The 14,345-nt window shown below is 49.7% G+C and overlaps 1 protein-coding gene across 1 annotated transcript; it reads right to left on the bottom strand.

The window, feature by feature from the left end:
* Window positions 1–13,115: 13,115 nt before the first annotated feature.
* On the bottom strand, window positions 13,116–13,502 carry LOC133832458 (uncharacterized mitochondrial protein AtMg00810-like). The gene has a single exon (XM_062262798.1). It carries the CDS (start codon window positions 13,500–13,502, stop codon window positions 13,116–13,118), a length of 387 nt encoding a protein of 128 aa, XP_062118782.1.
* Window positions 13,503–14,345: the final 843 nt, after the last annotated feature.

Genomic DNA, 14,345 nt, shown 5'->3' with positions numbered 1-14,345 from the left:
TCATGCAGAGAAGGTGGGGTTTTATAGGCTGAAGAGGTATCCGGACGTGATGTGCCCCACATGTCATACCGCGAGGGTTCCAGATCTCCGGGAGTACTGGTTCCTGACGACTGGCTTCCCATTGAAGAGGGTGCCAGCTCTATCTTTGGACTTCAAAGTCCCTGGTAAGTGCTCCTTCCTCTCTTTTTTAACTTTGTTTTTTTTTTTTTTAGTTTGGTTTGCCTTCCGGGAGGATCTCTAACACTCGTGTTTGGATTTTGCAGAAGCCGTCCCGCGGACACCCCGCTGTGCGGAGATGATAAGGAGGTCAAACTTCTACGAGGGGCTCTCGGAGGAAGAGCTGAAGGTAGAAGGACTTGTGACCACCGAATCTTTGAGGGAGTATGGGCTACTCGCCTCTTTCCAAAATATTGAGCCAGTGAGTGGCAGGGGGCAAAGTCAGGTGTCAGCTGACGTCCGGGAGCAGATTGCCCTGGAGCTGTCCAAGGTGATCTGCCAGGCGGCCCAGGACGAGAATAATTTATCTCCCAGTTGGGCAGAGAGGTTCCCCGACCCCCAGCCGGAGGAAGAAGAGATCGAGGCTCGCCACGCCGCAGCTTACCCCAATGAAGGGACTCCGGGAGCTGGTACCTCCGGGAGAGGTAAGACTACTTCTCAGGTGGGGTTCGATCCCCGCTTCCTTAGGCTAGATCCGCGTAGGATACCCTTTGACAGATATTGCGATAGGGTAGATGAGCTCCTCGGGTGTTTGAGTGACGGTAGTCTGCCAGAAGGTGTCACCATGGTTGACCCTTCTTCCCTCAGCATGTCATTCCCGGACTTCAAGGAGTACGGGAGCTTCCTGGAGCAGGAAGCGGTGTTTTGTTTTGCTCGGGGAAGGCCATCCACGTTTCTCGTGCATGGTCGTCCCTTTCAAACTATTTCCTTTTTTTTTTGTTTCTTGTTCCCTGCTGGGGGACTTGTTTATGCTTTTATGTTGTTGCTTGTTTTGTTTTCTGCTTATCTTTTTTCACATTGCTTGCTGGTTGGTTAACCTTGCTTCGTACATTTCTTGCAGAACATCCTAAAGCAAAGATGTTGGGGAGAGCTACCTCACTTATCAAGAAGGCCGCCACCAGCCAAGACCCGTCCAAGGGGAAAAGACGAAAGGCCGGAGCTGGTAGGGGAGGTAAAGCTGCCACACCCAAGAAGACAAGTGGCGAGGCGCAAGGGTCTCCGGTGGTGGAGAGGTCAATCGTGCCCGTGGTGGAGAAGCCTCCTGTCAAGGGGCCTTCCGAGAACATGGTGGTCTCGAGTAGTAGCAGCGATGGGGAAGGTCTTGTGTTCCCCGCGAAGAGGGCCGGGGTGAGCAAGCGCTCCAGAGGAGAGGCCGAGGGCGACAAGAAGAAACGCCTTAGACACTCTTCTCCCGGAGGTGATGGAGACCTCCGGGCTGCGCGCAGTCCCCACCAGACTACCCCCACCCAGCAGCAAACACAACTCCAACAGCAAAACCAACAGCAACAACAACAACAACCACAAAGACAATCAACACCGCCACAGCAACAGCAAAAGCAACAGCAACATCAGCAGCAACAACAAACCGGGGCGGTAGTGTCTTCGCTACCGTCCCTAATACCCCGTCTACTTCCTCCTCCAGTCCAAAGGGAGTCCACCCTTTCGGGGTCTCCTTCTTCTTCTTCTCTTCCACTTTCTCAACAAACAAGCCTTCCTCAGCCTGGCCTGAAGTTCCACTTCCCTCATAAACCAACCCGTTTCCCCGCTGCCCTCCTGGAGGGTGTAAGACGGGCTGATAATTTTTTGAAGGGGCGGTTGGAGGCCGAGAAGGCTGTTACTCAGGGAAGGGCAGACAACCTGTCTGCCGTGAAGAGAGCTGAGCTGGCCGAGGGGGTGAGATCCCTTCACCTGGCTGGAGCGGTTTTGGATGGCCCAGCCTTGGAGAAGAGGCTGGTGCCTAGGCTCGGACGTGCATTGGCGCCGTTCGGAGCGGAGATGATGGAGGACATGGCCCTGAGCTTGTGCGAACTCAATTATGAGAAATGGGCCATCAGTAGCAGTAAAGACCCGCTGTTGCTGACACATGCCGTAAAGCAGCAACTTTCTGGGGTAAGCTGTCAGTTGTTGTGTTCTGGGATCAATTGTCTTAGTACATTTGGTTCTGCTTAACTCATTCTGTTGTCTTTCCTCGCAGGCCTCTCTTATCGCGGAACGCTCGTTCTGGGAGGTGGGTGCAGTTCTGGTTCAGTTGGAGGAGAGCCAGGTGGCTCGCCAGGCCTTGGAGGCAGAGAAGCAGAAACTGACCCAACAGGTCAAGAGCATAAAGGGGGAGGCTGTGGAGAAGATTAACCAGGCCCGGCGCACGGCTGAAGAAGAGGCGGACAAGAAATATCTTGCCAAATATCGAGAGTACCGGGCCAGCGCGGAGAATGAGTTCAAGCAGCGGTCGGATGACTTGAAGGCCGAGAACTCCAAGCTCCAGGAAGAGCTATCCCAGACCAGGGGGGAGAAGGACACCCTGGATGCCCGCTTGCAATCGAAAAATGATCTCCTCCTTAAGCAGAACGAGGAATACGCCATTCTTCAGAATAAGCTGTACGAGGAGGAGCAAGATCACAAGAGGAGCAAGGATCTCGCGTCTATGCAGGAGTTGGGGCTCGCTGAGAAGGATAAACAGATTGGAGCCTTGCAATTCACTATCAGGGGGCGTGTGACCGAGAAGCAATCCTTGCTAGATCAAAATAAGGTGCAGCGCAAGGAGATTGATTCCCTTAAGGGAGAGCGGGATGCATCCAAGGCCGAGCTAGAAAAACTGAGGGCTCAATTGGCTGTCGCGGAGGCAAAGCTGGCGACCTCTGAGGCGGAGCGCTTGAAGGAGAAGGAAGATGCCGAGGTGGTGCTGAATAGAACGATTAATCTATCCCACGTGGTCCTCATGCACCAACTTTGGAAAATAAACCCGGAGGTAGTAGGCTACCTGGGAGAGGACGCCGCCGCCATGAGGGAAAAGATACAGGCGTGGGATCAAAGCCCAGAGGTGTACGTCCAGACTTATAACATCGACGAGCCTGCTGGAGTCCCTGAGGCAGAAGATCCCGAAGAGGCGGGGACCTCTGAACTTGCCATTGATGACGTTCCATCTTCCAATGAGCTGACTCCGCCAGCCCCAGTTGAAACCGCTGTCTCCGAGACCTCGGTCGTGAATGCCGCTGCCACCTCCAGTGCTTGAAGGGGTCTTATTCTTTGTGTAATAATAATATTTTTTTTTTCTTTATTTTTCTTTGGGGCGAAGCTCCCTGTACTCTTTTTTTTTTTTTTTAATTGCGGGAACATTACAGATGTCCGGTCTACAGGGCCTTCATTGTCATAATTGTAGACTTCTTCTTTCCTTTCCTGCTGAGTTCCTTGTTTAATTTTGTGCTTAGGGTAGAGACTTTTATACGATAGAAATTGCTGTAGGGGCGCATGAGGTTTAGGTTCCAACGGCTAGAACCTATGCATTTCTAACTTGAAGCTCCAACGGCTTATGTCTTTTCCCACGTAGTTTCTAGGTTACGGAGGGTTCTTGGTTCCAACGGCCAGACTCCCTCTTTCATCGTACTCAGCTTTCCTAAGGTAGATAGCCAATCCCGGGACTTGTAGTTATACCGTTCGCTGGGATGGCTAAGGTGACCCGTTGCATCTTCCCATCGTGATCTTTACAAAGCTTGCGAGGCCAACACTTAATACGATTCCGCGGGATGGTGCCGGAACGGGAGTTCTTTTGGTGGGTGTTGCTAGACTTAGGGCTAGATCTTTGCGAAGCAAAACTAATTGTCGTTGCGGACCTCACGGTGGCCGGCTTCAGGGACTTGGCATGAAGCCTTGCGAGGCAAAGTTCGTTGCGGTTGAGGAAATCGTCACGCCTACCATGTGCGATCCTGGAGCAGGGGCTTTGCGAAGCAAGGCCTGCTGTAATTGGGGGATCGATTATATTTGCTCCCAGAGCTGAAGCTTGCGAAGCGAAGTTTGCAGTGGTCGAGGAGCTCGCCATGCATTTTTTTTTTGTGAGACCCGGAGCTAAAGCCTGCGAAGCAAAGCTTACAGCGGTCGCGGATCTTGCCATCTTTCGCCTTGCGGGACCCGGAGCTGGAGCTTGCGAAGCAAAGCTCTCAGCGGTCGCGGATCTTACCATGCATTACTTTATGAGACCCAGAGCTGAAGCTTGCGAAGCAAAGCTTTCAGCGGACGCGTAGTATTCTGCGAAGGACTTGTCAGGAAGTTGGGGGTGTTTCGGCGTGGCTCTCTGAATGTGCCCCAACCTCCAGTCCTGTTCATCGCTGGGCTACACAGGAGATAATTTTCATGATGCATAATGGCAGATATTTTCATGGCAATTTTCACATAACCACATAATGCACACATGACACGTAATGCAAATATGTTCATGGCAACAAATCAACCTAAGCTTAATCAATTTTAAAAATTTCAAACACAATGCTAGCACATAAGTGGTGTTCTCTTTATGTTTTGTTCAAGGGGCGTATGGCTATGCCTTAGCCATGTATACCCCCCCAAGTGAGCGTGGGGTCCGGACGTCTCCGGACCGCGTGGTCACTTGTTAAAACGCAGCTTGGAACAAAGGGATAAAAAATGCAGTAAAAGCGGAGTGAAACTCTCCGTGTTTTATTAAAATAGCCTGTTAGGCATGTGTTTTACAGCTGGGAGGACTATCTCCATATTTTACATTTTTGCTACGTCCCCCAAGGACTTTCGACTAGATAGTCCGGGGCTTACTGATAGTAACGGTGGAGGTGTTCCGCGTTCCAGGCGCGCGGGACTTTAGATCCGTCGAGTCTCTTTAAGTGATACGTCCCATGGCCCACTTTTTCTTGGACTTCATAGGGGCCTTCCCAGCTGGGTCCGAGGACTCCCACTCCCGGATCTTGTGTTGCAGGAAATACTCTCCGTAGGACAAGGTCCCCAACTTCGAATGTACGGCTCTTGACTCTTGAGTTGAAGTGTCGGGCTATCTTGCCTTGGTACATTTTGAGTTGGACCTGTGACTGCTCCCGGAGCTCTTTGATCATGTCCAGGGACTCCTGGAGAAGGGTGTGGTTCCGGGTAGGGTCGTAGGTGTCCTTCCTGTGAGAGGTGATCATAGTTTCTACTGGGATGACGGCCTCGCAACCGAAGGTCATGGAGTAAGGTGTGTGCCCTGTCGAAGTTCTCTCTGTTGTGCGATAGGCCCAAAGTACTCGCGGGAGCTCTTCCGGCCAGTGCGCCTTGCATGCTTGGAGTTTTTTCTTCAACGTGGTCTTTAAAATTTTGTTCACTGCCTCCACTTGCCCATTAGCTTGAGGTCTGGCGACTGCGGAAAAGCTTTTGATGATTCCATGCGAAGCACAGAAGTTCGTGAAATGTTCACTATCAAATTGCTTCCCGTTGTCGGACACAATTTTACGTGGAAGCCCGAAACGACACACTATATTCTTGATGACAAAGTCCAGTGCTTTCTTAGACGTGACCGTGTTCATAGGTTCAGCTTCAGCCCATTTGGTGAAGTAGTCTACCGCGACTATGGCATACTTCACTCCACCCTTTCCAGTTGGAAGGGAACCTACTAGGTCAATGCCCCAAACGGCGAACGGCCAGGGGCTGGTCATTAAGGTAATTTCTGTAGGCGGCGCTCGTGGAACCTTGGCGTACCTCTGGCACTGCTCACATTTTCTGACATAATCCACACAATCCTTCTTCATGGTGGGCCAGAAGTATCCTTGACGAAGGATCTTTTTGGAGAAGCTCAGCCCGGAGGTATGGTCGCCACAAAAGCCTCCGTGAATCTCATGGATGATGGTGCTGATTTCGGTTCCGGCAACACACCTAAGGAAGGGTATGGACAACCCCCTGCGGTAAAGTTTTCCATCCATAACCACGTATCGGGGAGCTTGATATTGGAGCTTTCTTGCATCAGCTTTATCAGTGGGGAGCTCTCCGGTGGTGAGAAATCTGAGGATGGGTCCTATCCAGGAATGGGAATGGTCGATGATGGCATTTACCCTCTGTGTCTCAGTACTAGGTGCTTCTAAGCGCCCGATGGGCACTAGGCCATATTGTTCAATCTCCGGGTCTGTTGCAAGCTTGGCCAGTGTGTCCGCGAGTGAATTCTGGTCCCAGGGGACCTGGCGGATTTGGTAGCCTTTGAAATGCTGCAGGAGGCCGCGGGAGAGAGACACGTAAGCAGCCATTTTTTCGCCTTTCGTCTGGTATTCTCCGGATATTTGGTTTACCACAAGTAGGGAGTCGCTGTATACTTCGATTTTTTGGGCTCCGACTTCTCTGGCCAGTTGTAATCCAGCTAGCATGGCTTCGTGTTCTGCCTCGTTGTTGGATGCTGGGAACGCGAAACGGATGGCGCTCTGGAGCTGATGTCCTTGGGGAGAAATTAGGATAACCCCTGCCCCAGCTCCTTTTTCATTTGAGGCTCCGTCTACATAGACCTTCCATGTGGGAAGTTCCGGGACAGGATCTTCCGGGAGGTCATTCATTCCTGAGCATTCCACAATAAAGTCCGCGAGAGCTTGACCTTTTATGGAAACACGTGGCTGGTAGTGGATGTCAAACTGGCTCAGTTCCATGGCCCATTTAAGTAATCTGCCAGAAGACTCGGGCTTCTGCAGGACTTGCCAGAGAGGGTGGTTGGTGAGTACTCTGATGGTGTGCGCTTGGAAATACGGCCTTAGCTTCCGTGAAGCGATTAGCAAGCAGAGGGAGAGTTTTTCGATCATTGTATATCTGGACTCGGCGTCCAGTAACCTCTTGCTCACATAATACACAGGGAGTTGGAGGCGGCCGTCTTCCCGGACGAGAGCGGCACTTACGGCATGCTTTGTCATAGCTAAGTACAAGAACAACGCCTCTCCTTCGACAGGTTTGGACAGAATGGGAGCTCGAGTTAGATGTTCCTTGAGGTGTTGGAAGGCTGCTTCGCATTCGGGGGTCCACTCGAACCTCTTGTTTCCTCGCAACACATTGAAGAAGGGGACACATTTGTCAGTGGCCTTAGATACGAAGCGGCTGAGAGCAGCTATCCTTCCGGTAACGCTTTGGACATCCTTATGCTTTCGGGGAGAAGGCATATCTATGAATGCTTTAATTTTCTCAGGGTTGGCCTCCACTCCACGGGAGCTGACAATGAAACCGAGGAACTTCCCAGACGAGACCCCGAAAGTACATTTCTTCGGATTCAGTTTCATTCCGTACTTTCGGATCACGACGAAAGCTTCCTCAAGGTCGTCACTGTGGTCCCCGGAGGTCTTGGATTTCACCAACATGTCGTCTACATACACCTCCATGTTCCTCCCCAGCTGATCCTTGAACATCTTGTTTACTAGACGCTGGTATGTCACCCCAGCATTCTTCAAACCGAATGGCATGACCACGTAACAGTAGACACCCTTGTCCGTGAGGAAGCTGGTGTGTTCCTGGTCCGCGACATGCATCTTGATCTGGTTGTATCCGGAGTATGCATCCATGAAGGATAAGAGTTCATACCCGGAAGTAGCGTCTACCATATGATCGATTCGCGGAAGAGGGAAACAGTCTTTTGGGCAGGTTTTGTTCAGGTCTGTGAAGTCAATACACATTCTCCAGGATCCATCGGGTTTCGGGACCAGAACCGGGTTGGCCAACCACACGGGATAGAGTGACTCCTGGAGAAAGCCTATGGACATCAGCTTGTCCACTTCAGCTTTGACTGCTTCGGCCCTTACTGGGTCTAACGGCCTCCTCTTTTGGCGAACTGGAGTTGCAGATGGGTCTATGTTGAGTGCGTGGCACGCAACATTAGGATTAATCCCCGTCATATCAGCGTGGCACCATGCCAGGATATCCTGATTATTCTTCACAGTGGCCACGATCTTTTCTCGAATGGCCGATGGAAGGTTTTTCCCCACCTGAATGACTTTGGTGGGATCTTCCGAGTTGAGGATCACCTCTTCGACTTCCTCCATCGGCTCTATCGCCCTCTCGACCCCCACTCTAGGATCGAGTTCGTCAACGTATGCCCCTTGGGCACCCCCAGTCTCTGGTAAATTCTCTGCCAAAGGTGTGGCAACAATCGCCTCCTGGACCGTGTAGACGGATCGGACGGAGACGTTATAATAGCTTCGTGCACTTCGTTGGTCTCCCCGGAGGGTGCCGATGCGCCCGTTGTCACATGGAAACTTCAAGCATAAGTGGCGTATCGAGGTTATGGCCCCAACATCGATTAGGACCGGTCGACCTAGGATGGCATTATACGTCGTGGGGCAGTTGACCACCACGAATGTGCAGTGCTTGAAGGCACAAGCGTCGCTGTCTCCTCTGAGGGTGACTGGAAGTTGAATTTTGCCTAAGGGCATGAGTGCATCCCCATTGAACCCCTGAAGCTGGATGGGGCATGGGATCAGATCCGTCTCGGTTAATCCGATCGCGTGGAAGGCAGCTTTGAAGAGGATGTTGACGGAGCTTCCATTATCGACTAGGATCCGTGACACCTTCTTATTGGCGATCTGGGCTTCCACGACGAGGGGATCGTTGTGGGGGAAGTGCACATGTCGGGCGTCATCGTCCGTGAAGGTGATGGGAAGATCCATCATTCGGGGACGCTGAGCAGGTGACTGAACCAAGGCGCACATCTCCCCGGTGTGTTCTAACTCCCTCAAGTACCTTTTCTGGGAGTTGCGGGTGCTTCCGGCAAGGTGCGGTCCTCCGGAAATGGTGGCCACGTGTCCGTCAACGGGTGGCGGAGCAAGGCCAGGCGGATATGGTTTTCCGGGTCCTGGAGTCAACATGGCAATGGGTGCCGGAGAGGTCGGAGCAGGAAGCGCTGGGAACTGAGATCCAGGAGCTTGGGGGTGACCGGCTCCAGGAGCGCTAGCGGTCCCCCTCTGTCCCGGAGAGTACGCAGCTCCGTGAACTACTCCCTGTCCGGGATAGATTATGGGTATCCTCACCCATTAACCGAGGTGTCCCGCTCTTGCCAGGGACTCAATCTCATCCTTCAGCTGAAGGCATTCGTTTGTGGTGTGCCCCACGTCTCCGTGGAACTCACACCTCTTATTGGGGTCTCGTGGACGCCTTCCTCCGTGAGACACTTTCGGGGGCTTCCGGTAGTTGACCATATTACAGGTCGCCCGATAGATGTTCTCTCGCGAGTCTATCAAACTGGTGTACTCCGTGAACTTGGGCTCATAGTTCTTCCGGGGTTTCTTTGAATGGTCCCCCCGGTTGGAGTTTCTTCCGCCTCGTTTATTCCGCGATTGGCTCAGATTTTGTTCTGGGCCTTCCGCTTGCGGTTGCGACGGGCCGGGAGCGATACTACATCCGGTTGGTACAGCTCCGTACCCAGAGAAATGGGTTTGACTCGGCGTCTGAGCAGACGCGGAAGGTCCATACACGCTTGGAGTGAACTGGGCTCCTGGAAGCGTGAGGGCTGGCGCGGGAGCTTGCGAAGCAAAGCTCGGTGCAGTCACGGAGGGCGTCGGAGCTGGGGGAACTCCAAAGGCCTGTTGCTAGGCATCTTCAAGGTTGATGATTCCTTGAGCTTTTGATATGAATTCGGACAGAGTTTCTGATCGCCTCCTTTGCATTTCTCCCCATAGCAGGGAGCCGACGGTAAGCCCTGATTGAAGGGCGATCAGCTTCATGTCATCGCTGACCTTGGTCTTAGTAGCAGCTTCCATCATTCTTTGAATGAAAGCTTTGAGACTCTCATTGGGTAGCTGCTTGATGTTGGTTAAGGAACCAACCTCCATGTCGTGGTCCCGGGCAGCAATGAACTGCCTCCTGAATGCGGACTGTAGCTCCTTCCAACTGTGGATGGATCCGGGAGCTAATCTTTTCCACCAGTCTTCCGCGGACTTGGTAAGGGTGAGTGAGAAGCACATGCATTTGGCATCCTCACTGACGTGCGCCACTTGCATCATCTTGTTGTATTTAGCTAGATGGGTGCGCGGGTCTGTCCTCCCCTCATATAATTCTATGTGAGGCATTTTGAAGTTCTCCGGGAGGGGCGTTTCCGCGATCCTCCGAATACATGGTTCCGGGTCTTCTTCCTTAGAGTCTGACAGGGCCCCACTTTGCTTCCGGACCAGCTTGGTCAAGGCAGCGATCTGTTCCTCGAGCCTCTTTGTATCGCTCTCCGGGAGGTCACGTCCCCGGAGCTTGTCGTTGAGATGATTTCGCAGGTCATCTCCGCGAGGCCGGGCCTTTTCTCCTTTGGCCTTTTCATACTTGGCCTCCAACCTTTTCCTTAGGTCCACCGTGGACCAGCTATCTTCGGAGTGCGTGTCCGCAGCCCGACCGTCCTGGTTGATGGAATCACTGGGGCGGTTGTTCCTTCCCCTAGGCCTGGGTGCCTTAGCACCGGGCCCTTTAGGCACAGAGTGCCCCCTTGGGGCTGAAGGGCATCTGGGCTTAGAAGTGCCAGAGACCTTCCGCGCGCGCGGGGGGGGGGGGGGCAGTCGGCCTGGTGATTCATGCCTTTAGGAGGTGCAGGGGCGTTAGTGCGCACAGGCTCCCCAACTTTTTCTTTGCCCTTGTTAGGGGCGGCTTTGGATGGTCCAGCAGCGGCGGGATCCGGCATGGTGGCATCAGCACCACCTAAAACAGAGGCGTCCTCGTCCGAGTCGCCTAGATCTCCGAACTTACTTTGGAGGCGCTCCATCATGCGCTGCATTTTTCCGGAGACGCGCTCCTGCTCAGCGAGCTTGGCCTTAGTGGCCACCAGTTCTTCGGCTATTTGGACCAGTTCTGGATCCTTCTCGTAGTAGTAGCCGTCTTTGTAGTAACCGTCTCGAACATTCTCTTCTTCGTTTTCTAAGTATGTCGTATCTTCAGTACTGACCCGATCCTGGCGGGATGTCGGGTCTTCACCTTGGTAGTCCGAGTCGTGGGTATTTTCTCCTTCGGTCTGGGCTGCCGAGGGTTCGTTTTGTACCGCATCATCCATCATAGTATCGGGGTTGACCCTAGCATCCTTGTCAACCGCGGATTTTCCCGTAGTCACCATCTTTTCAGTACGCAGAAAAAGAGCTGACTAACAACTCCCTACAGCTCTCAATGAAAGCACCAAAATGTTTACCGAGTTTTTCGGAAACGAATACAAACAAAATAATAAAAAGATAAGAACTGTAGAAGTGCAGAAATATAAATAGACAAATAGATTTTTTACGTGGTTTAGGCGTTAACGAGCCCTAGTCCACGAGTCGATGTTATTATACTTGTAGAGAATTACAGTAAAATGGCTGGTGTAAAAGAACCTCACAAACTCACAGTGTTTCTCTCGAGTTCTCTAGAAGAAGACGAAGCTAGAGAGATTTTGGCAGAGTTCTTGCTATGTAATGTGTTGTTTTTCCTCCCCATATTGCAAAATGAGGAGGTCTTTATAGCTAGAGTTTTTTATTAGGGTTTTACTCTGCCCCCATGAGTCTTAATTACACCAGCCATAAATAGGGGATACAATTACCGTAGTCGCCTGGCTACCAGGCTCTATGTGGGTATATTTACATGAAAGTATGGGGAATGCACAAAGGCAGCTGTCTTTTCCAAGCTGTCAGCGGAACAGTAGGCGAAATGGTACTTTTAGGCGTGCTGGGATGTGTGCGGCCTCGACCTGTCGGGCGTGTCAGGCGGGATCCTGTGTCAGGTGGATATCATTCCAACTATGCCTCCTCCATGACTCGACCGCTTGGTCTTCTTCCGTGCGAGGCACGGAACTGTATCCGCGAAGGTAACTTGAAGAGCTTCTCCTGGAAGGACCTTCCCCGAAGGATATCCCTTCGGGAGTCTGGGAGAATTGACGAGCTTCCGCGTCACGGTTGCTTGAAAGAGTATGCTGGACACCAAACGGGAGAGGCGAAGCCTTTCTGTCCATCCGCGACCTCTGGTCACCTTTCGTGAAAGACTTTGATAATTCTGGTTCCCCGAGGCTATCCATCTAAACGCTATCCGGAAATCTGGATAACAGTGATTTATGATTGAGACCACATTATTATGTGGATATATTTGAGTTATTCGGCAGGAAGCGATCCTAGTGAGCAAGTTATCAGTTTAATCATAACGGGGTCAAATACTCGGCTCGGGATGAGCTTGGGGGTATTTTGGTAATTTGGTAAATTATTGGGATTTATTGAGTAAAGGAAATTAACTTGGTGAACATTTGGTTTGATAGATTTATTTGGGAATATGTGGGGTAATTTGAGATTAACGGGAATTATGCCAAATGAAAATTTTCCCTTAGAAATGTCTTGAAGATAAATAATAGGGCAAGGGTATATTGGTCTTTTGGCCACATGGCTAGTGGGATTTGGTGAAGGGTCAAGAGTTGATGCTATTCACGTTCTTCCTCTCTATTCTCACTTGTTGACCAGATAGATCTTCGATCTGGTTATCACCAGCTAAGGATCAAGGGGGGAGATATACTGAAGACTACTTTCCGCACCAGATACGAGTATTATGAGTTTCTAGTCATGTCATTTGGTTTGACTAATGCCTTAGAAACTTTTATGGATCTGATGAACAGGATGTTTGAAGATTATCTAGATTGGTTTGTAATCGTCTTCATCGACGATATTCTGGTTTATTTTCATTTAGAAGCAGAACATGTGCATCATCTCAGGTTGGTTCTACAGAGGTTGAGGGAACATATATTGTATATGAAATTCAAGAAATGTGAGTTCTGGCTACCGCAAGTGACTTTCTGTAGTTTTGGAGGATAATTAAAAATATTATTCTTTGAATAGCCGAATGGCTTTATAGAGTGCATATAGATAAATATCAAAACCATAAAAATAGGATCTAACTAACAACTAATCATGGAATATAGATAACAAGCTTTGACTACGTATAACCCTATTTTTTATACATTAATTTACACTCCCCTCAAGTTGGCGTATAGAAATCAATTGTACCCAACTTGTTTACAAGAAATTCAAATGTTGGTTTAAATAAACCATTCGTCGGGATGTCTGCAGTTTGATCTTTTGACTTCACAAATGGGATACAAATTACTCTCATTTCCAAGTTTTCTTTTATGAAGTGTCTGTCAACCTGTATATGCTTGGTTTGGTCATGTTGTACATGATTATGTGCAATATTTATTGCAGCCTTGTTTCACAAAACAACTTCATAGGTAGACTAACGTCCAGCTTCAGCTCCTTAAGAACTCGTTTTATCCATAGAATCTCACATACCCTGTTAGCCATAGCCTTGTATTCAGCATCAACACTACTCCTTGCAACCACACTTTGTTTTTTTCTTCTCCAAGCCACCAAATTTCCCCACACATATGTGCAATATCCAGAAGTAGATTTTCTATCAGTGATAGAACCTGGCCAATTTGCATCAGTAAATACTTCAACACTTATGCTACTTCCCCTTTTAAAAAGGAGACCCTTACCAAGAATACTCTTTAGATATCTCAAAATACGATAAGTAACTTCAAGATGTTCTTTATAAGGACAATGAATAAACTGACTTACCATACTTACAACAAATGCAATATCATGATGAGTGTGCGATAGACAGATAAGCCTTCCAACTAATCATTGGTATTGTTGCACATCCACTAGTTTTCCTTGCTGAATATCACCAAGCTTCTTATTCGGATCAATAGGAATATCCATAGGACAACATTCTCTCATTCCTGTATCTTCCAAAAGATAAGAATGTATTTCATTTGAGAGATACTAATGCATCGTCTCCTATAAGAAGGATATCATCAACATTGTTTACCGAGTTTTTCAGAAACTAGAATTATGAGAGATAAGAGAACTAAAAAGAAAGGATTTAATGATAATAACACAAGGTTTTTACATGGTTGGGGTGTTAATGAGCCTTAGTCCACGAGCCTATTGTAATAGAGCTTAGAAAGCTTTAACAATGGAGTTTTCTGCAAGTTTGGGCAAAGTAATTACTTACAAGAGAAAATTCAGGATCCCTTCTACAGTACACAACTAATCCTATTTATAGGTAATTGGGTGCAATGGGCTTGGGCCGGACTAATACGGGCCCATTAGGGGTGTAATCATGGTTGGCTCGCTAATGGAGGCTTAATACAAAGGATTTTGCTAAATAATATACATTAATCAGGGCCCATTGGGCCCGCTTGGGCAGAACCAAGCTTTACAGCTGAATGTAGTACGTAGCCTCAGACTGGTCCACGTGGGCTTCTAAGGAGATCCTGGGGACAGGATCTGTCAGGATAGTGGTAGTACTGTTTCCCAATAATGGCACACATTCTGTATGTAACCTCTTCTGCATGTTAGTTTAGGAGACCAAACTCCGTGTTTATTGGGAATGTGTCAGCGTCAGGGAAGTTCAATCCT

Source organism: Humulus lupulus, chromosome 4 (genome assembly GCF_963169125.1).
Source record: "Humulus lupulus chromosome 4, drHumLupu1.1, whole genome shotgun sequence".
In the NCBI taxonomy this organism is placed as follows: domain Eukaryota; kingdom Viridiplantae; phylum Streptophyta; class Magnoliopsida; order Rosales; family Cannabaceae; genus Humulus; species Humulus lupulus.
The sequence above is the reverse complement of the archived record's forward strand: the minus strand, read 5'-3'. Positions and strand labels throughout refer to the sequence as shown.